This window comes from Lepeophtheirus salmonis, chromosome 1, assembly GCF_016086655.4.
Source record: "Lepeophtheirus salmonis chromosome 1, UVic_Lsal_1.4, whole genome shotgun sequence".
NCBI classification, from domain to species: domain Eukaryota; kingdom Metazoa; phylum Arthropoda; class Copepoda; order Siphonostomatoida; family Caligidae; genus Lepeophtheirus; species Lepeophtheirus salmonis.
Genome location: NC_052131.2, coordinates 34,563,290 through 34,585,383, shown reverse-complemented (window position 1 = coordinate 34,585,383; position 22,094 = coordinate 34,563,290). Strand labels below are relative to the sequence as shown.

The 22,094-nt window shown below is 30.6% G+C and overlaps 1 protein-coding gene across 2 annotated transcripts; it reads left to right on the top strand.

The window, feature by feature from the left end:
* Positions 1-809: 809 nt before the first annotated feature.
* On the top strand, positions 810-20,806 carry bbx (bobby sox). 2 transcript variants are annotated; one of them, XM_040720938.2, is made up of 2 exons: positions 810-1,224; positions 17,683-20,806. In XM_040720938.2, exon 2 carries the CDS (start codon positions 18,359-18,361, stop codon positions 19,661-19,663), a length of 1,305 nt encoding a protein of 434 aa, XP_040576872.1. In that variant the 5' UTR covers positions 810-1,224; positions 17,683-18,358; the 3' UTR covers positions 19,664-20,806. The 2 variants fall into 2 exon arrangements, with proteins under 2 accessions (XP_040576872.1, XP_040576878.1); XM_040720944.2 differs by lacking the exon at positions 810-1,224 and adding an exon at positions 10,826-11,060.
* The last annotated feature ends 1,288 nt before the right edge of the window (positions 20,807-22,094 follow it).

The following is a 22,094-nucleotide window of genomic DNA, read 5'->3' as shown; positions in this document are numbered from 1 at the left end:
TCAAGGAAATGAATGTTAATAATATACGTTTTATGTTTAATGCAAAAACATATAAAACAAGTGTTGTAAAATCATTGTTTGTCTTGTTTACTAGTTTTGTAATCCTAAAATGTCCCTCTTCCACGGTCTCAAGGATACACAATAATATCCTCTAATATTTAATTTTTCATTTCGTATCCACTGACACTTGCAACCATAAGGTAGTTTATTAATGTTTAAATATCATTCAGGATGTATTTACTATCTAGAATCTGTCCTTCATTGGATGTTGATAGTCATTGATATAATAACATTACTTTTTACATAAAAATGGAAAGTGAAATTACTACTACGAAACAGTAGGTTCTATTGTTTAATTTCAGCAAGGAAAGAAAATGATGCTCTTTGAACCTTTTTTTTTGAGTAAGTGTACGTCCATTGCTAACTGCGAACTAACCCTGACATTGATTGGGAGGGATAGAAAATGAAGATTAGTGACGTAAGTTTTCAATGAAATGTATAAATGATATTTATACGAACTATTTTGTAAAAAGGCTGCTGAGTTTATTTGAAAATAGTAAAAAAAAAAAATTATTTATGAAAAAGGGTGAATTTATAGGAACTGAACTGCAGTTCGATGTCGATAGCGAAATTCAGCTCGAAGTAGAATTAAACTACATAGTACATACATAGAAAAAAAAGAGAGAAAAATAATAAAATGTAAGAAGAAAAAGAAAATCGCGCTCCTCAGCAATGATGAACTGAACCGGTGCAACTCATTCTCCTTTTTCTTTCCTTTTTTCTTTCTCTCTCTCTCTTCTTTTTAATTTAATTTTTTTCTTCTGCTCCTGGAGCGCCCCGAGTTTATTATTTCATTTCATTCGTTTGAAACTTGTATCTATTCGTTCTTTAATCAAGTATTAATTCTAAAGTTGGATCGTAGCTATCTCGCTGCTCCATGTTTTAGTGCATTATATGAAACATTATTTATACTCAGTGTGCTGTTCTCTCTTATTTAAGGATTATTATTCAGTGTCTTAAATAATAGTATGTCCCTAAGCTTTGAACGACAGCAATTGGAAGAGAAATTATTGGATTCCGAAAATCGCCTCGGTAAAGCGACTCAACAAATCACACAATTAGAAAACCAAATAAAGGAACTCGAAATCCTATCTCGTCGGGCCTCTCGGTCGAAACAACTCGCATTTCGTTACAATTACCGCTTGAGACTTTCAGTTCTGACAGGTAAAAAAATACATCAACAACATGACGGAACTTAACCCAGTAACCTTAATCCTCCGACTCTTCCTCACTTTCTCAATGGAAGAAGCCGCTCAATTCCTTCCTCATTCCCTCCACTACACTTTCCACCCCTTTCCTCTCCATTCACACATAGTTTTATCTCAACTTTTGTCTTAAGTTCCTTGAGAGTTGACGCTTGCTAAGAAATTGTAGATTTCCAAGATGGCGCCGGTGAGTAGAAGTAAATACTCGGCTCTCCCTTTGCCCCTTCTCTAGAGCACCCACACCACGCCATCTCAGCCCTCCTAGTCACATTCTCCTCCTTCTTCTTCTTGCTTATTTACTTACTGTACAGAATTGTCTTCCTCCTCCTCCTCCTCCTCATTCTTTTTCTTCTTCACTCTATTAGGATTCATTTCCAACAGACATTTCTACATGTCTTAAGTCCTCATTCCCTTTGCTACATGGGAAATTAGGACAGTTTCTAAAGGTTTAAACACTTAAAAGGTATATTTGAAAACATGTGGATTTAGTATAGAAGTAACAGTAGGTGTCAAACTTTGATTCTTCCATCCCTTATTAATTATTAAGGACTCTTTTCGTTCAAAGAAAAAGATGTTCAATCCCATGAGTGGAAGTGGCAAATTGTGATCCATCCCTGATACGTTAGTCTATTCTAATAGCATCATATGTACAGTACCAAACATCATATATATATCTGATGAAGTATTACAAATGCCATGATTCGTTATTCCCTTCTAATAATATTGTGTATATAGTAATATGCTTACACCATATTTCATCAACGATTTTTATTCTTTTTGTGTATTTTTGTAGACATGAAAACTATTATTAAAAATCCCTGGCTATGTATATAATACAATATATACTCCTATTAGACAGATGGTTGAAATTGAGATGAAACGAAGAGAGGAAAAGAGGGGATCACTGTCAAATAATGGCTTTAGGGTGGGGGCAAGAAGGGTATAATACTATTCATGGTTACCATCATGTTTTTGAAAATGACGCTAACTCTGCTTCAGGATCACCATCTTGTACATAATCATTTCCTTCCTCTCTTCTACACTTTATTTTCTGTCACTAATGTGTGTGTGTAAATTAATCATACTACTAAAATAATTCAGGAAGAAATAATCCTATTTTTGCGACCCCATACCGAATTATTAATCTCATTTTTATTTTTCTACTGGATATGATACTGTATTTTATTTCTCTAACCGTTTATTTACTTTTTATAAACATTGCTTCATTCTTCTTCAAAGAGTCGGTACAATTTATGCATTTAAAATCGTTAGAAAGCTTTAGATTATAATGATACTCTTAATACTTAATAATATATGCATATATTATATTTATTCATTACTATTTTTTCTTCTCCTTATTTCTATAACTATTATTGGGTCAATATTCGCCCTTCAACTTAAAAATAAATAAAAAGGTTCCTCTCTTGATTTTATAATTTGTTTTTATTTTCATTTTTTTTCCTTCTCTGATATTATTATTATTACAACTTTTTATGTGTACATACTACTTATAAATATGCCTGATAAGCATTTAATGTAAACACAGCAGTATTAAAAGAAGTATGCATAAGATTAAGCAGCAGCACTTAACCTCGTTATGACTTGTTATTTTGTTTTTCTTACTTTAAAATCAATTTATTAAATATATAATTGAATAAATTTATTTGAAAGGAGATGAAACCATTTTTTGGATTCCTGTCTGTAACTACACGTCTCTTTCTAGATACATAGTTTCGATGAAAGAAACAAATTGGGGAGAAAAGTTTCTGAGTGAACTCTCTGGAAGAAGGAATGAAATGTGAAAGGGGGTAGGTTATATGTAGAAAGGGAAAAATTAGGTCTCTTTGTTACTATCTTTACATATATATATTATGTAAAAAGTAGGGGGAATATATAATAATGAAATTATATATATGTATATACGTAAGTTAAGAAATAGGGGGAAGAAGAGGAGAGGGCTTTATCTTGGAGCCATTGGAGAAAACTTTCTATTAAGAATTGTCTTCTTGTTACCATTATATTTATATACATATATTGTGCAGGACTATATATTTAGTATTATGTTATTATTATTAAAAAAACTAAATATATATTCATACATTATATAAGTTATTTATTTTCCCTCCTACATTGAAATAGAAATATATTAATATTATATATGTATATCAGAGAAAATACGAATTCTGAATATGTTTGCTTGCTATGTACATAAAATCTATTGCAAAAGGCTTCTTTACCTAAAGGAGAGAGGAATACAAAGACATTATATGTATTTCAGACAAGGAAAACTGAAAAAGCGACAACTCAATGCAGGGGATCCCTTAAACCAGGTTTCTTATTTTGTAACTATTTGGAAATTAAATACGCCCATTTAATGCGGTGACACGATTAACACAGGTGGTTATTAGACCAGGTCTGACACTATACATATGTATTGCAGAGGTGGGGAAAAGGTCCTTATGCTTTATTATTTTTATCGACTCCAGTTCAATTTCTCAGATAATTTTTTTTTGTTGATCCTTATTTAGGAATGAGGACTGCAGTCCATACAGTTAAGTCCTAAAACTTATAAAAGTTCGGTCCTTGATGACGTGTCACCCAACTTTTTTTTTAATGAGTTATAGTAAGAACAGTTTGAAGGACCGATCTTAAGACTGGACTGTACCGAATCAATAAGGAATAACCCAACACTATTCAGATATGTAAATATACTTTAAATAGTAGGACTTAATATCCAGTGAAAAAAATGTAATTACTTTCGAGTCCATGTCTCCACCTCTGATGTATATTGTATAGTCTTATTAAAAGAATTAACATAAAGGAAGTCCACAATACTAGTAAACATTAATTTATCTTTCATATATATATACATATATAAATTTTAAAATATTTTCCTCCCCCCCCTGAGGAATACATTCTTTCGTTCTTCACCCTTTTAGTCTATCAAATAAATATTTATATACATATATAGCACGTAACGTGTGTTTCCAGAGGAATATCGTATGTATTTATATATATATTAACATTTGAGAAATTTGTTTTAATATATATATTTTTCAATGCAACAACATTCTTTCATATATATATAGTTTTGCCATTTTTATTTAAATATTGACATAAGACTAATGGAATAAGTATAAATATATATAATTTTTATCGTATAAATAAATTTGCAAATCACGCTCTTTTTGAAATAAAGGTGAAAATAAATAAATGTATACATATCTCTCTCTATATATACATACATACAATTTCTAAGGGTCGTTCACCTTTTTTGTTTTGTAAATTACTGGGTTAGAAAAATATATATAATACACATCATATCTTCAAAAATGGACTGCGCACCCCCTTTTTTATTATATTTATTTATTTATGATCATTACTACGTATAATAAAAAGTTCGATTATGTATATTAGGGTGCTTCAATTTAGATCCAACAAGCTTAATCTGTTTTGGTACTCTGTATGGATCAAATGAATATATCTGTGCCATTTGGTTTGAAGCCCATTAATATTTACCTTCAGTAAAAAGCCGATGAAAAGTGACAAAAAAAAAAAATAAGTTAGTGTCCTTTTCATAATTTTTGTTTAAAATATACTGATTATTTTCATTCACATGGATACTCAATATGTTTTAAAAAATAATGGCGAAAAAATTAAATACAACGTTTTTTAGAAGTTACTTAAATTTTTAAAATGACCCACCGTTGGGTCACCTTGGTAAAAAACGAAGAACATTGCCAATTAAGTAAATATTGACATGAAACTATTTTTCTATTTTTTGATATCAATTAGTAATTTTTCTTTTCAAGTGGTATTAATATTTTCTAACCATTTCCCTTAATCTAAACTATATATTTACCGACAAAAAAATAAAAGAAGGTAGATATATTCCAAAACCAAAAAATGTTATTTGTATAGTTTTGTCACTTTTTCCGATATTTCATTGCCCTTTTACTTAATATTAGTGATTGGACGATTAATTGGAATTGGAGAATCGGTTTTTTTTTTCTGGAATCGGTATTGGCAAAATAATGACAAATTTGCGATTGCGATTCTTATATATTACTAGTATTGACCTATTTATTAAATTTCTAGGTTATGATAAAACAAAACAAGCCCCCTTTAAAATGAAGGAATATTTGCTTTTTACAAGAAAATTTAATATTTAAAGTTTAATTAAATTTTCAATTTTGGATTTAACCCTGATTTTCTCCAAAAAATTAATTTTTTTGAGAATATTCATGTATTTTTGAAATAATTTTTGGTAAATTGTAGATTTTTGAATTTTAATATCAAATTGTATATTTGACTTTTCTTCTTCTTAAATTTAATATTTTAAAATTTAATTTTAAAATTTTTTTCCCAAAAAAAATCAATTTCAAAAAATTCCAGGAACCAAGCCCTTCCCCCCTAAAGTGTCCTCCTCTGGATGTACCTGATAGCAAAATTGTATTTTTGAACTATTATTTAACATATTTCAAGAATCGGCATTGTAATTGTTACTAGAATTGCATCAGAATCGGCAGCGTGATTTTTTTTTAAATTTTCCCATCACTACTTAATTTATTGCACATCATATGCCACAGATATCTTCCTTACGCCCATACTCAGTCCCCCCAAAAATTATCTGTCAAAATGTAAGAATTAGTTGCCCCCCCCTTCTTATATATATATATTTATATAAATAGGGCCACTTTTTATGTTAGACAATTCCTTCCTTTTTTAAAAGGGATATGGTCTGACTTAATTTTTGATTCCCTGTGCCTGTCTATCCGCCTGTCTACTTCTTCGTATTATTATTCGTTGTGTTACATATAAAATATAACTACTATTGGAGCAAAAAGAAGGGGGGAGTAAGGGGGGAATTCATTCGTGTGTGTGCTGTGACTTGTGGAACATTATCATTATTATAATAATAGTAATATTTGCTTGCCAAATAGTAGATAAAAAATACAGCGATTAAAAAAAAAAAAAAAAAAAAAATCTGCTTTCACTTGAAGTGTGGTGCCTTCTTCTTCCGCCTATGCGTGCGCACGGTTTTGAAATATACGTATGTATATATTATATACACACTTAAGGAGCAATGAACTCGCATGATTTTCCTCTTCTTCGAAGGGCAATAGGCGTATTATTATTATTATTTTTTTCCTGAAAAAAAAAAATCCCTTGGATATGTGTATATAAAAAGCGAAATCCGGCAAAAAAAAAGTCATCTCGTGGCCCAATATATATATAAACTTGCATACTAAGTAAGTTTTAAGAAGTATTGCGTTCTGTGCCTACGAAAAAATTACTGTGGAAGGCGTACTCCTGTATATTATAAATAATATAATCTTGGTAGTGTGGTTATACGAAGATAGATAAAGAAAGACGGAGAGAGAGAGAGAGAGAGGGCATTCGATGAAATCTTATATATATATATATATATATTCCTGGGGAACTAGTTGAATGTGCTTCTTCGACTACTACTTTCATGCAACTTTGTGTTCATAAGAGATTGAGAATTTGATTCAACGTAGTAGTATTTATTAGCGTGCTGGGCTTCGGCCAGAACATCCAAGACCGTCTGAGATTGTTTTTATGATTATTAGTGGACCGCACTCATTCGGTCCTGAAAAGAAGTCCAGTCTGGACTGGCCTCGATAAAAAATTTGGTCTTGACCGTTGTCATTTAAAATTCCATATATAAATTGATGATGACGTCATGTATGTTTCAAATTAGGAATATCTACCTACAATAACCTCATTAGTTAAATTTGTTGCATAAGTCATATTTGTACGATCAGGCGGATAAGGGAGAAAATTGGTCGGAGGATTGAAACAAAAAATAAAAGTATCTGTCCACGATTTGAAAACTATTAAATTTCGGTCTACAGTCTGAACTGAAATATCGTTCTAGAAAAAATCACGTACGACCGAACCAAAAATAAACATCTGTCTGGTTCCGAGTCTCAACAAACTTAGCTCTATGTATGACTGTCAAATGTGTATATGCTACACACTTTTTCCTGCATTTTTTTATATGATTGAATGTATGAGGATACAATGAGTTTAAAAAAAAAAATATATATAATACACACAAAGATACGAAAACGAGAGTGTAATATTGTTATTATCATTATTAATATGTTTAATAAACATACACATGTCCAATCATAATGTCATAAGTCTATACGTAATATTTAGTACAAAACATCCTTGCAATATCCTATCATCTTCTATTTGTTTTTCTAATGAGTGGATATTATGTTGTTATTGTTGACGAGTCACGATGATGACCTTTTTATCTTTTAAAATGTACACTAAATGTTACTAATGTCAAATATGTATTGTACAAGTTGTAATTTGTATAACCATATTGAGCAAATTGTAACTATCAATGATCGAGAGTTTTAGAATCCTACTAGTAATTTGAAGGATAATGATAGTTGAATATCCTTTAGGTCAGTAGTTCCAAAGCCTGAGTTCCTCCGATTGACATCACATAAGTAATAAATTAAACATATGATTGAGGGCATATTTTATATTCTGCAATATATTAAAAAATGCTGTAGGACTCTGCAGGGATAAAAAGGCTGGGAATCATTATGGACTATATATTAATGGTGTAGTTTTTGACATTATGGATGAAAGTTACACGTTGATATCTATTCTGGGGTACATTGGACAATCCAAAGGGTTCACAGTACTGTTAAGTCATTTTTTATTCAATCTATTCTTAAAACCGGTCGAATAAGTCCATTGAAGAAATTAATAAAGTTAAGTGACAATATCAAGGACTTAATAGTTTTAGCCCTGATATACAGGACTTCAGTCTTCAATCCTAAATAAGGACCGACACAACACTAGTTCACATTGACAAATAAGTAGTTTTAATAGGTGAAAAGGAAATTATAACATCAATTAATTATAATTATTAGTTTGTAATCAAAATGGTTGGAGTCATAATTAAAGAATGTAATTTATTTAAGAATAAATTGCAACTTGTACAAGCATATAAATAAATTTACGGCAATAACACCGGGCTTTCATCCATGATTGCTGCACGAATTTTTCATCATTTCTTGAGCCTTTTACTAGCAAATAAATCCACCTTCATTCACATACATACGAGAAAAATACAATGTTACTTCGTATTCCCCGCCTTGTGTCCAGGATATCCCGGGAATCCGGACTGCATACTTGTATATTAAAGTAGTCCTTCGATATCAAATAAAAAGGGAATCTCTGAGCAATTTAATGTTAGGTAGACAATATTGATATATAGGTACATATGTACTTATATATTTGCCAGTTCACAAAAAAGAAAGAAAAAACACTTTCAAAAAAACCCAGGTAAAAATTGAAGAAGAAACAGAGAAGAAGGCACTGGTAGTGTAGTAGTGTGCCATTTTTGAACTTCTTTTTGCTTTGACCTTTCCCCCTCTTCTCCTTTATTATGTGTGTTGAAAAATGATTGCAATTGGATTGAGATCTTCTCGGGACACAGTTTGAATGTTTGACTGGATGTCAGATAATACATATTTTAAGAGGGGCATTCGAAATGGTATGAAAATTGCAACTGTGAAGCAGCTCTTGTTATTTTCTCTCAATTTTGTATTTTAAGCTTAAGAAACCTAATAGTTAGGGTTGTATCGGTCTTTATAAAACGTCCCAAATTTTATAGCACCCTCTACAAAAGACCAATTTCACTAATACTATAGTAAAGTACCTCAATTTCCTATCTTTCATGCACACTTTACCACTACTCCCTACATCCCATATGGTGTATTATTTATAGTATTTGAAGAGTAGTATCCTTTTTCTATCAAAATATACTCCTTCAATTTGAAGTTTCATTTTCTTCTTTGTTTTTAGATGTCCCCCAACCCTTTATTGATTAAATAATGACGTCAATTCCTCCCTAATATGTGTATTTATGTACATTTATTAATAAATGGTATTTTAAATATGCAAATTAAAATTGCGCCGCAAAAAACGCACTATATTTCTCACATAGGAAAAAATATATAAGGACATCACAAGGAAAAAGAAGGAGCAGAAAGGGCGTGCGCGCGCTTGGGGTGAATGCCCCCTTTTGACTTACTTCAAATAATGATTCAATATAATACTACTATTTAGTTACTTTTTAATATGACACAGAAATTGAATAATAATAATAATCTAAAAATAAAAGGACTTTTTTTTTGTTTAAACAATGTCAAGAAAGAATCATGAGGAAAACATGCATATGTTACTGAGTAGAGCCCATGACTTTTTACTTCTTATCTACCTAAATATGTGTACAAATGTATGTTGTTCGTTCATTTTGCAAGATCCACGTCCTATTTTTATGTACTATTATGTGTACTTCTCTTGTACTAGTTGTAAATTCTATAAGCAAATTGTACAAGGTGTAATCATTAAAACATTAGATGAATAATTTGAAAGGATGAATTTGTTATAAGGAGGGTAATGCAATAATTGAATATTCTTTAGTGTTCAATATTGTATAATTTCTGAGTATTTTAGTACAAAATTACTTAATAAAATGTATTCCATTGCACATTATAAAGCTCAAATACCCACAGTTAAATTACTCATTAATACATACAAAATAACCATGTCATTTCAATTAAAGATAAAAATGAAATGATATTATCAATCTATGGTTTTTAATTAGAATAATCTATGATGTAATTAAATAATACGTTTTAAAAAGAAGAGATTTTAACTTTTACAATATGCTTATATAAGTTGTAACTTGTACACAATATATATATTAAAAACTAATTGTTCAGACGAACTTTATAACACATAATAAAGTTCAAATGCTCATCATAGTTTCATTCATAGTTATATTATTCTTAATATGAAGGGTTTAGGGACTTGGACTTTGGAAGTACTTTTTTTTAATGAAAATATTCAAGGACTTGGAATTGTCTTGTGATCAAAGATTTGGACTTGTATAAAAACTTTTTTCATATCTCTGTTCTAAATGCCTACATATTAGATGGGTAATTTTAGTGTTCTAAAATGAAAGGATAACATCAATTAATAGTCTGTAATTAAAATGAAGGATGTTGAAATTAAATAATAAGGCATAAACTTGTTTATACAAATTTCAACTTGTACACAAGATATATACTGTATAGGTTACATATTTGATACTTTGATGTTGTTGATTCCACCTTCCTCTCCCCCTATACAACAATTCACAAAATGTTACAAAAGCGGAAATATCCTTGACTTGGATGATGAAGGCAATTATTTACTTCATATGAATATGTTGTCATAATTCTATGTAGTACGTAAGGTTAATGGCCCTTCTTCTACTTCTTAATTTTGTTATTAGTATTTTGACTTCTCTCTCTGTTTCGGTTTGTGTATGTGTGTTTCCTTGTATTCAAGAGCAAATAAGTAATAGCATGAAGATTCCTGATAAGATTTTCAGTACTTGTAGAGTAAGAGTGGATTTACACTCTTGCGTTTTTTATATTCACTTTTATGTGTATTTTATACATATAACTTGACTAAATCCTTATCATCCTTCAAATGTTGTACATATATTTATTATATATATTATGCGGATGGATGATAAGTCTATTGTCGTCTGTTTAAAGAAACGAGAAGCAAAAGGGCCAGTTTTCTGTTTTGATTTAGTGTTTTTCTTGCATCTTATGGGTAGAAATTAATGTCCAAACTCTGTCTGAGATCGAATTTTTCCATTGGTTTGGTATTGAGGGATATTTTCAAGATTGATTCAAACTGCGGTCTGAAGACGTAGACCATCAAATTTCCTTTTTATAAAAGGTAATAATTACAAATATTTTTTATTTTCTCTTAAAAAACACCATTTTTTGTGGTACCGATCTTGAGCGATTTTTTGTATGGCTTGGTATGCCGCTACTAAAGTGGTAATATACTAGATTAGTTTTTCAACTGTTATTTACATTTTTATTACCTCACAATAAATTGGCCCACCAATCACTTAACCCCCAAATTCTGAGTACCCGCTCCCAATAGATACTATCATTTTAAAGATCATAAAAATCTACTGATACCCCTTTACGTGCACGTGGAATGTTTGCGACATTTTTGCTTTATGATTCGCATGCAAATCGTATGTATTTTTTTAGTGGGGCCCGTCTTTTTTCAGGAATTGGTAGTATAAATTTTCTTTTCCTGAGATATTGTGATTATTATTTAACTTCTGAATAGTAGACCTCCTTTTCTATCTTACTCAATTATTTTCAAACCTAATAGAACATTAATGTGGGCTAATAAAAGTCGGAGAGTAACCCTGAGGATTAGTTGCGGGGTTTTTTACAAGGGTCTCAGTTCGTTTTATGATTCTCAGACCGAAACCCACAACACTAATAATTATAAAAATATTATTAATATATTTTAGCTATTCGTCATATCAATTTATTAATGATGAATCGCCAAAAACTTTTTTATTTTTTTGTTTAATATATATTTAAAAAAACTTATAGTAACGCTATGCTTCGTGGAGTATTACTAAGGTCGTTCAATGACTTCTTCTACTACTCCTTCTCCTCTTTGTCTTCTTGCAAAAACATAGGAGAATAAATGTTCAGGAGTACGTAATAGTTGCGTTTCAAATCTAATATTTACTATGAAAAATACGATCATATGGTGTAGTATACAACAAACATTCATTTATGTACACATATATATATATATATATGTAATAATCCTACATATTATAATATTCTATTTTTGATATGACAAAAATGAAAATAGTAGATTAAAATCCTCCTCTTTTAAAAAGTAAAAGTTTAATTCCTCTCTCTTTCTCTATTCTACTCTAGTGCACAACAACAAGGTTCAGCAACCCAAAGTGCTGTTGTTGTTGTTGGAGTTAGTGTTCAAGAGAGCTGAAACTGCACAGTAGGCAATTGAATATACTTATAAGAAAGCTAAAAAGTATATAACTATATCCAGTTACAAGATGATTATATGAATGTAAACACTTGAACATTAAGGGTCGGTTTTTGAAACGTATAATAGTCCCTAACCTAGAGTCCATTGTTATCTTGGGTAGCATTACAGGTATCATATGGAATCATTAAGAAAGTGATCATATATTAAAATATATTTACAAATGACAAAACTCCGAATATTTAATAGGTCTGTCAGTGGTTCTCAACCCGTTTTAAAGTGTGTTGTACCACCTGAGAAAATATCAGGATCTCCGAATAACTACCTACCACTAGTGTTGTGCTAATCCTTATTTAGGAGTGCAGTCCCGTCCAGTAGTTCACTCGTGGTCTGGTCCAGTTCAGTTCTAAAAACTTATAAAGCTCGATCATTTATGATGCCACTCAAGTTTATTGCTTTATTCAATTTTTAAATGAGTTTTAGTATAGACAGTCCGAAGGACCAGTCATAAGACTTGACTGGACCGAGTAAATATGGACTTGTAATACCACCATTATGACCAACACTGGATATTGAAAGGCAGAGTGATCTATGTAGAGGATACGCGTAACCATTGGGCTAATTGAGCCTTTGAAAAAATATTTTACAAGTGTCACATCACTAAAACTAAAAATAATTTGGCTGCTTAGGGGGTACTTGCATGAACAAATATTTTACAAGAAATACAACATTACCGAAAAAAGGTTGAAAATCCCTGCTCTAGAGGTAGCTTACGTACTTTAGTTCAAGAACCATTGATCTGGGTTCTGCAGATATCTAAATCTTTAAGACTGCCAGTGCTACGCGAACTAACATTATTGTATCCTTTTTGCATCAATCTATGTAAATGATTGATGTTATTAGGAAAAGGGTTTTGATATATAAAAACTTCAATACATATTATAGCGAAACTGATCTACTGTGAACTAAATAAGATATTTTTATGTACATATTATGGTACTTTTATGTTAATGAAGATTTTGGTTTTAGAAGGAAGTTTCATGATTTTTTTTATAAATTTAAATTTTTTTATATATAGAGTGACGAATAATATAAATATGCCCCTAAAGAACCGTAAGGACATGTACTAATTTATCGTTTTGATGGCATTTCATTATACGTAAATGTACTAAGCTCTCAAATAGCGAGACTCCTTGCTATGTTAGGGTTTTGTATGAAAAATAATATCTGTTTTCAATTGGGCCCCTAAAAAAATGACGTTTTTCGAAAAGAAATTTCATAGGTTTTTTTATCATTCCACTGTTTAAATTTCGGTCTAGAAAAAATCATTTAATACTGATCCTAAATAAAAATGCAAATTAGGATCAAGTTTCAACACTAATAAGTACAGATAGTTGCTTTGTAATTGTAATCATTTTATTGTAACAAACAGTTTTTGAATGTCGATTACCCTTCCTATTTACTCGTAATTCAAGGTGTACCTGTATCACCGGCGCCGGAATGTATTTTCAAGGGAGGAGGGGCAAATTAAATAATGGTTAGGTCATCATGGGCGCCGCAGGATTTTTTGTCAGAAAAGTTTTTTTCTTTTCTTTTATTATATGCCAAATTTGCGAAATATTTTTTTTTATAACTTTAGCTTTCAAAAAAATTTAACTTAAATGTTTGATTGAAAAGTTTTTATACGAGACTAAATTTGAACGAAAAAGCGAAAGTGATTTTTTTTGTCGAAAATTATGTCATTGGAAATTTTTTAGGGTGGAGGATTTTTTTTTGTGAAGAGTAAAAAAATTACACAGAAGTAGGGGGTGGGGGAAGGGCAATGGCTTCTAAGGTTCCTGCGCCACTGACCTTATGGTATATAATATAATAATATGAACATACTCTAAGGTATTAGAAGAAGAAGCTTTTTATTAATCGTTTTGATAAGACTTTTTAATTATTTATTTATCACACACACACCTTTTTTTTTCTTTCTTCTTTTCGTTGTCGTTGTCTCATATCAGAGATACATAATATAGATATTTAACACTACACACGTTAGCAGGACTTCATTCAAACTCGTTTGATGGCTGGGGTGGTTAGTTAGTTGTTTGGTTGGTTGGTTGTTGCTGTCATTCTTCCTTTTTTTTCTTCATCTTCTTTTTATTATTTACATTGTGTTTTTTTTCTTTCTTTCTGTAAAAGTATGTCTATTATATATTGTGCAGGTCATTGAACCACACTCCCTCACTCCCTCCCTTAATATATACTACAGACATTGTACAAGTCAAGTTTTGTTTATTTGTTTTTTACTTGTATCTTCTTCAAATAATTTACTAACAATTATTTGTATTTTGTTAGAGTAATATTCATAATAATTCTTCAATATTATTATCACTAATATGATGTAGCAGTTGTTGCGAACCAACTTAATTACTTTCACTCTTTATGACTTCTTGTTGTTTGTTGCCTGAGACATTACTCCTCGAACAACTGCAATAGTACATACATCAACAACCACACATAAGGAGCCTGTGAAGGATTTGATCAATATATTATTATAATTATATTTTTTATGTAGGTCAAATGAAGTCCATTACTCTGCCTTGGAAACATTGTGACTTTTTCGTCATGTTTATTTTCCTTCTAAGAAACTCTCGACTCAATTTCTCTATCACTCATTAATATTTTCCCCTTCCTTCCAACATGCGGTTTTGCTATTTTCTTCTTTCGCCCTTTGCCTTAGCAACAAGTTTTTGTTTTACAGATATATATATTTTAGAAATTGATGCTTTAAGTATCTATGATTTAGGGTTAGTTTTGTTTCCAAAATGTTGAGTTTGTTCGATTTTCGAGTTTGGTGTTGTTTGAGTTCTGAGACATTCCACTTTTCATTATGAGCCCGTGTTTCTCAATGTTCAAAACACTAAATAATAAGGGGAATACTCATCAAAAGCAAGGAAATTTTTTTGAAGTTAGTTGATCAAAACAATCGAGGTTATAGTTGTTTATACATCAATCACTTCAGATCTTGTATGGAATCTCCTATCATTTTATAATAACCGAAGAGTTCCATAAATCAAATATAATAAAATGTAAAATACAATGGGGATTGAACATAAAAATATTTGAAGCGCCCTCTATGCAGTTAACTACGCTATTTGTCACTACTATAATATGAATGTGTTGGTCAGCTACGACGGCCTCAACTTATTATTTGCATTATTATCACAAATGTTTTTTTATCTCTGGAAATGGTGAATATATATAACGACAGTTGGCAAAAAATATGTTGATGTTTTGGATTCGAGTCAATATTTTGGAGTTCGGGATGGAACAACATAGCAATTTTTAAGTTTGGTGTAGTTTGTAAAGTTTTGAGAATTTATACATATAAAGAGTAATACAAATACAAGGTTATTCCATAACGCTTTTCCGACTGATGTTTGACTTCCACCACGCTTTTTAATCGTGACGTCATAGAGTATAACTGTTACCAAGAGTAGCACATATCGCCTTCCTTGACTTTTAGAGTACGTTGTGATACTCTATAACGTCGAAATAAGTCTGTCTTTTCTAGCAATCGGTAGGGTACCTCAAATTGAAAACTCTAGTAAGTCCGATTACATGATAGTCTAACCTTGTATTTCTATTAACCTTGATACATATCTTATGTATTGCGGTTTCTCTGGCTTTTTTAATAGAATAACAACTCTTCTTTTAATCAGAAAAAGAGCGTCCGCTGTAATTTTTTACTGTCCTTTAATTGAGTGATATTAGTAGAAAATTGACTAATCAATATTACACGAATGTTTCCATTTTTTGAAGATGATTTGAATACTTAAAATAAAGTCGAATTTTCAAATAAAAAAAAATATAGATACATATTTTGGACAATTTCGAGAGTAGTTTCTCTAAAAATGATCGAATTTAGTATCAAAGTTGAATCTCCTCACCTTGAGTTCGAATAATACTCGAATCCAGCACTATTATTGATATATTAATAGTTATTTGAGTTTTTCAAGTAAAGTCAAATTTACCTAAAAATATTATTTCGAAAAACTTTTTAAGAAATGTATCGGTTTTGATACTAAAATCGAGTCCCACCTCCCGTGTTCAAGTAATACTCGAATCCAACTATATTATTGATATATTGATAACTATTTGAGTTTTTCAAGTAAAGTCGAATATTTCGGAAAACTTTTTTAATGAAAATTATGTGCTTTAGAAGTAAAGTCAAATCCTTCCTTGAGTTTGAGTAATACTTGAATCCAACACTATTATTAGTTGTTTATGGATAAGAAATATTCTACATAGTACGTTTAAAAACAAAAACCTTCTGTGAAGTAGTAGCAATGTGCCTTTTATTTTCTTATACTACATAATATAATATGTAAAGAATCGTTAGATATTTACAAATACTCTATACATATATATATATTTAAATGTATTTTGATTGAGAAAAAAAAAAAAAAAAAAAAAAAAAAAAAAAATCCGGTTTCTTAAGTACTACTATAACTACGAGTACTAAGGAGAGCTGATTTATGTATATTATTATATTCTTTTTTATATAAGAGAAAAAAAGAAAATCGAAAGTATGTTTGTTAAGGTAGGATATACATAGTATTAAGAACGAAGCCGAACAGAGAGAGAGCGTCTCTCTCTCTCTCTCTCTTGAAGTTGAATGTAATTGATAATCTCCCTTTTTTTTTTCTCTTTCCAAGGAAAAAAAGTTATACCTTGCTCATTTTTATATTATGCTGTAACGCTGCTGCTTTGAAAGGAGAATGCAAATATGAAATTGTAACGCAGGAGTTTTTTTTTCGGGTCACCTGGAGAATATAAAATTATGTATCTCCTCCCTTGGTTGGTTTGGTTCATTCGTTGGTAGATAGATAATAATATGTTCTAAGTGAGGGTGAGATGTTGTCATGATGTGAAATAAATATATATATATTATCATTACAATTTTTTAACTCTTTACATAAACATATCTATATATATACGAGTATGTGAGGATCAAAAATAAATAAGAAGATATCATCCCCCCTCCCCACTCAAAGTTGAGCGACTAAAGTGAGGATTATTGCTCTTCAACAACCATTGCATCTCAAGTTCTGTCTTCCTCAGATTTAGTCTTGTCTTATTTCGTTAAGAAAAAAGGAAACATTAAACATTATAGAAAATGGTTTCATAATCGTCATGCAAAAAATAAATAATAATAAAAAAATGGGTTGACGAATACACTTCATTTAGTCATAGTTGACACGTTGTAATGCTCTTTCATTTTTATTGGATACATTTTTTATTGTATAATCGTTTGTGAGCTCAAATAATTTTTAGTGTTATTATTAATAATGTAAAAAAATGTTCAAACTTACGTAAAAACCAAACTGTTGAAGTATGCTCATTAACCTAGTACTCCATATAGTATTTAAATGATATTTTTATTTTAACTAAGACAGTGTTTGTTCCCTATAACAAATGACATAATATGTACCTACATACAAACGTGCTGATCATAATTTGTATTTATTCTTAATTTCAGGGATTAAGATGATGTATTCTCATTATTGCTCCAGCAAACAAGAGGAAACGAATTTGCTTCGAAGTCAAGTCTATGGAGAATACCTTGAAGATACTCATCGTAACGAATCCATTTAATACAAAAAAAACAGCAACCAACCTATCTTTAAAATAAAAATACTTGATAAATACCTTATTAAGAAGAAAAACAAAACAAAAATAATTGTTAGTATAATAGTGTTATTGTGTTTGTGTTTTAATACGCTCTGAAAATTTCAAAAAGTGTTGGACTTTAAGACATGATTTGTGTCGTATCATGTCTTCTGATTGGGAGCTAGAGGAAGAGGAATATCTTCACGTTGAAGTTTCTGGTATATTTGGAAAGGATCCCGTTTCTTCTGAAAATACAAAATTTGTGGGACTTGATACTTCAGAGCCCGTGGTTCAAATAGGGAATCAAGTATTCATTGGAAAATTCTCATGGTCACTTGGATCCTCTGTTTTCTTTCGTCATACGGAGAAAAGTTCTACAAACTTTGAAGAAGAAGTTGATTCAGTCTTTAGTCACAAGCCACAAAAACCCTTAGAGTATTTTCAAAAAGCGAATAAGAAATTGATATTAAAGCGCATCTTCTTAAAGAAAAAGGAGGAACAAGAAGCTGAAGGAGAAGACGTTTTATTAGAAGAGGAAGAGGGAAATGGAAATGAATAATATGAGGGAAGACGAAGATAAGAGTAGTAGTCAACTGATTGGACGTAGACCCATGAATGCATTTCTCTTGTTTAGTAAAAGACACAGAGACACTGTCAAAGAAAAGTACCCAACACTCGAAAATCGGAGTATCACGAAAATTTTAGGTGATTGGTGGACTAGTTTATCTTCTGAAGATAAGTCAGCTTACACGGACCTAGCATTAGAATACAAACTTCACTTATCCAACCACCACCACCACCACCATCAGAACGAAGAGAAATTAGGGGACTGTGATAAGGATGATTTAAGTTTAGTAGAGTGTTCCGAAAATCAAGTTGTTGCATCAGCTCCAAAACCATTTAAGAAACGGTTTTTGGCTGCTGCCACAACGACAACTACAAACACGGAAGGGAAAAGTCCCGAAGAAGTAGAGAATGATGATGCGGCGTGTAAAGCTCTTTTACAGTTAGCAGGTGTTCGTGATTCTCCTACTCCACCCTCATCTCAGCAGTCCGTTGAGAAGGATAGTAATGGCTCTAAAGAGCCTGAAGAAGGCTTCAGGACTCTTAAAAAGGCTGTTTGGGGTCGTGTAGCAAAAACTCTTTTAAAACAGGAGGAGGAGCGCATCACCGGTGATGAGAATGGGGATTCTCCTATCAATTTATCCACTCAGTGTACAATTCGGGGACAAACGATAATTGAACATATCATTGAAAACATTCTTGATAAGTCACCGTCCCTTGGGGATGAAACTGGTCAGCACCGATCTTCATCTCTAAATAACAATAACCCTTTTAATAATTTGGACTCTTCATCTGAGCAAATTAAAGAGAGGATTTATCAAAGTTTAAAGGAAGACATGGGGTGTGATCGTCCTGACATGTCTGCTTTACGGAAATCCCTGCCTAATCCGTTAGCCAAGAAGCCTATAAAGTCAAGTGATGATGAAGAGAAACGACCTTCTCGCTCTTGTAAAGGTCGGAGATATCAAGAGTATAAAGAAGAGGGTCGTTTTGGTAGGAAAAGGAGACATCGGAGTGGCTCTAATTCTTCACCCTCAGAAGATAACATTCAAAACCCACCACCCATGCCTCCTTCTTCAACCAGTCCAAACAACACTCACACCCCTTGTAAGCCTTTCAACGTTTCTGCTAAACTCAATGCCTTACCCGTTTTGAGCTTAGAGGAATATCAACGTAAAATGTCAAAAATTAAGTCTGGAATTAATTCCAGAAGAAAATCTGGTGATGAAGAACTCTCTCGTCGACAATCACGTTCTCGAAATGAAAGTGAACAACTGATTGCCTAAATGAATGTGGAGATGTTTTTTTGTTTTACTTTGTTTTTTTCAAACAAAATCAGTGTGATAAAAAATATGTATAATCGTATTTAAATTTCCAGGAGAAAAAAAAAGAACCTTGAGGAAATAGGACCAATCCCCCTTTATCTGTGCTAATTTCTTTTTTTCTTTTCTTTTTTTCCATTTTTATATTGTATAAAAATTATTATTATTATATTCCTCACTGCCAGCTACATCTTAAACATTAATATTATTCTATTATATACCTTATAGCAACGAGTATTGCATAAAAATTATGACATTATGTTGTTGTTCTAGGATCAATCATGTAATTATTATATTTTGAGTTTATTATTCCCAACCATAAAACCCATCACCATGAAAAATGCTCTCTCTTCTTTTTAATAATAATTATAATGAATGTTTGTCAAATGTTTTCTATCTTTAACTGAAAATTTAAAAAAAAAAAAAAAAAAAAAAAAGAGATTATTTTTATAAATATGCAACAGCAGACGAACTTATATTATTATTATTACTACTACTATTTTTAACAAACACCACCAAGTTAATCATTTTTTATCAATATCTCGAGCTTACTCATATTTGTTATTCAAATCGTCTGCTTTCATTATTTTTTTTTCTATATAGAAAAATCTCTCTTATCCTTAATTATTTGATGATCCCCGATGGCTATTACATATAAAAGATCTGAGTAAAAACATACAAAAAGGAATCTTTGTGTGTGACCATAATCATTCAAGAATATATTCCTCAATGTACACAATTATATCCAATAGTTATATTGGTTCGATAGATACACAAATAACTGTGATTTTTTAAAATGTATTTATTATAATAATATTTCAGTCAGATTTAGAAGCATTTACTAACATATATATTATACCCCCCTTTTTTTTTTTTTCTCTCTTTTTTTTTGTCCTTGACACGAAGTGTTACTGAATTGAAGTTGTATTTGAGGCAGAGTATATTATGCATACATAAATATATTCGGACTATTTTGTTGACTGGGAATGGTAATATATATATATAAAGAAGAAATCAACTCATTTTTTGTCAAATTGTGATATTTTAATCATTATTCTTTACTGTGAAAAAGGGAAAATAATGAATATACCTTATATGTTATGTAAATACGTTGACGTCTAAAATTTCCTTGAGTGCAACTCACTCCGCCCCACCTTCCTTCTCTGGCTCTAGCACAGTACATTGATAGCCAAATAATGTGTCTTGTTTATTCCCTATAAGGGAGAGCTACTATATACTACAGCATTTTTCATGTGTGTCTCTCGTGTTTGTTGTGTTGTAAATCACTCCTAATTATTTTTTTCTCCGGTTTTTTCTCAAATAATAAAGTATTAGTCAATATACTTAATTAATATAAATATATATTAATATAATATGTATATTAAAAGAATCTATCGTCAAAATTAGAGGATATTGATGAACCTGATTATATTATTAAATCCTTAGGCTTTTTTTGTCAAATTTGTGGCCGCTTTTTTCATTTTCATTTCTTAGGATATATAAGCCTTTTTCATGATGATTTTTTTACTTATTTATTTCTCAATTTATATCATTTACCACTCAATGCAAAAATGAAAAACAAAAAATTTAACAAAAAACACCAAAAAAAAAAAATATTTGCAGTATTTATTTTACATATTTTAAAAAAAAATAAGTTTGTCAGAAAAAAATAACTTGTAACTTTTGATGTAGATAATTGTTTTCTAAGGGACAGTATTTTTTTTTTTTTTTGTTTTGTTATTTTTCAAAAAATATTTTTTTTTCTCTTTTCCTTCAAAAAAAAAAAAAAAAAAAAAAAACTATCTTGTCAACAGGATATAAATACCAATTTATTGTATCAATAAAAAAACAGTCCTTCTAAGGAATTGACTATAAATTTGTCAAACAAATAACATTAATACAAAACTTATTATAGTCAAATGTGTTCAAAAATTGCAAGGAAGTAAATGTTAGACAGGGAGAGAGAGAGAGGATCTTTCTCATACAATATTATGTTATTTGTGCACTTTTCTCCCTTCAGAGTTCACTAATTTTCCAAGAAAGCATAAAAACAACGCACAGCCATTCAATTCCTGTTGTTTGTAACTTGACATCTGTGATGTTTTTAAACATTCGTTCAAGTCTTTAAAAACGTTTGCTGCTTCTTCCTTCTCCATTCACCATACTATGGAAAAATCAAAAGATAATCTAATGTGACGGAATTGATATCCAATATGTCAACATCAAAACAATCTTGGATTTTTAAAATATATATTTAGGTTAGAAAATAAGCATTGAGAATTGTTTAATAAGTCTTTTCTAGGGTAAAAATGTCTGTAGCGTATGATTTTTTAATTTTCAATCCTGTATTTAGTGTCGTTTAGCCAAGAAATTTGAATTTGTGACTAATTTAGTC

Bases quoted from the DNA above. Each gene is read 5' to 3' on its own strand.
- bbx (XM_040720938.2), top strand. From the start codon at position 18,359: ATGGAAATGAATAATATGAGGGAAGACGAAGATAAGAGTAGTAGTCAA.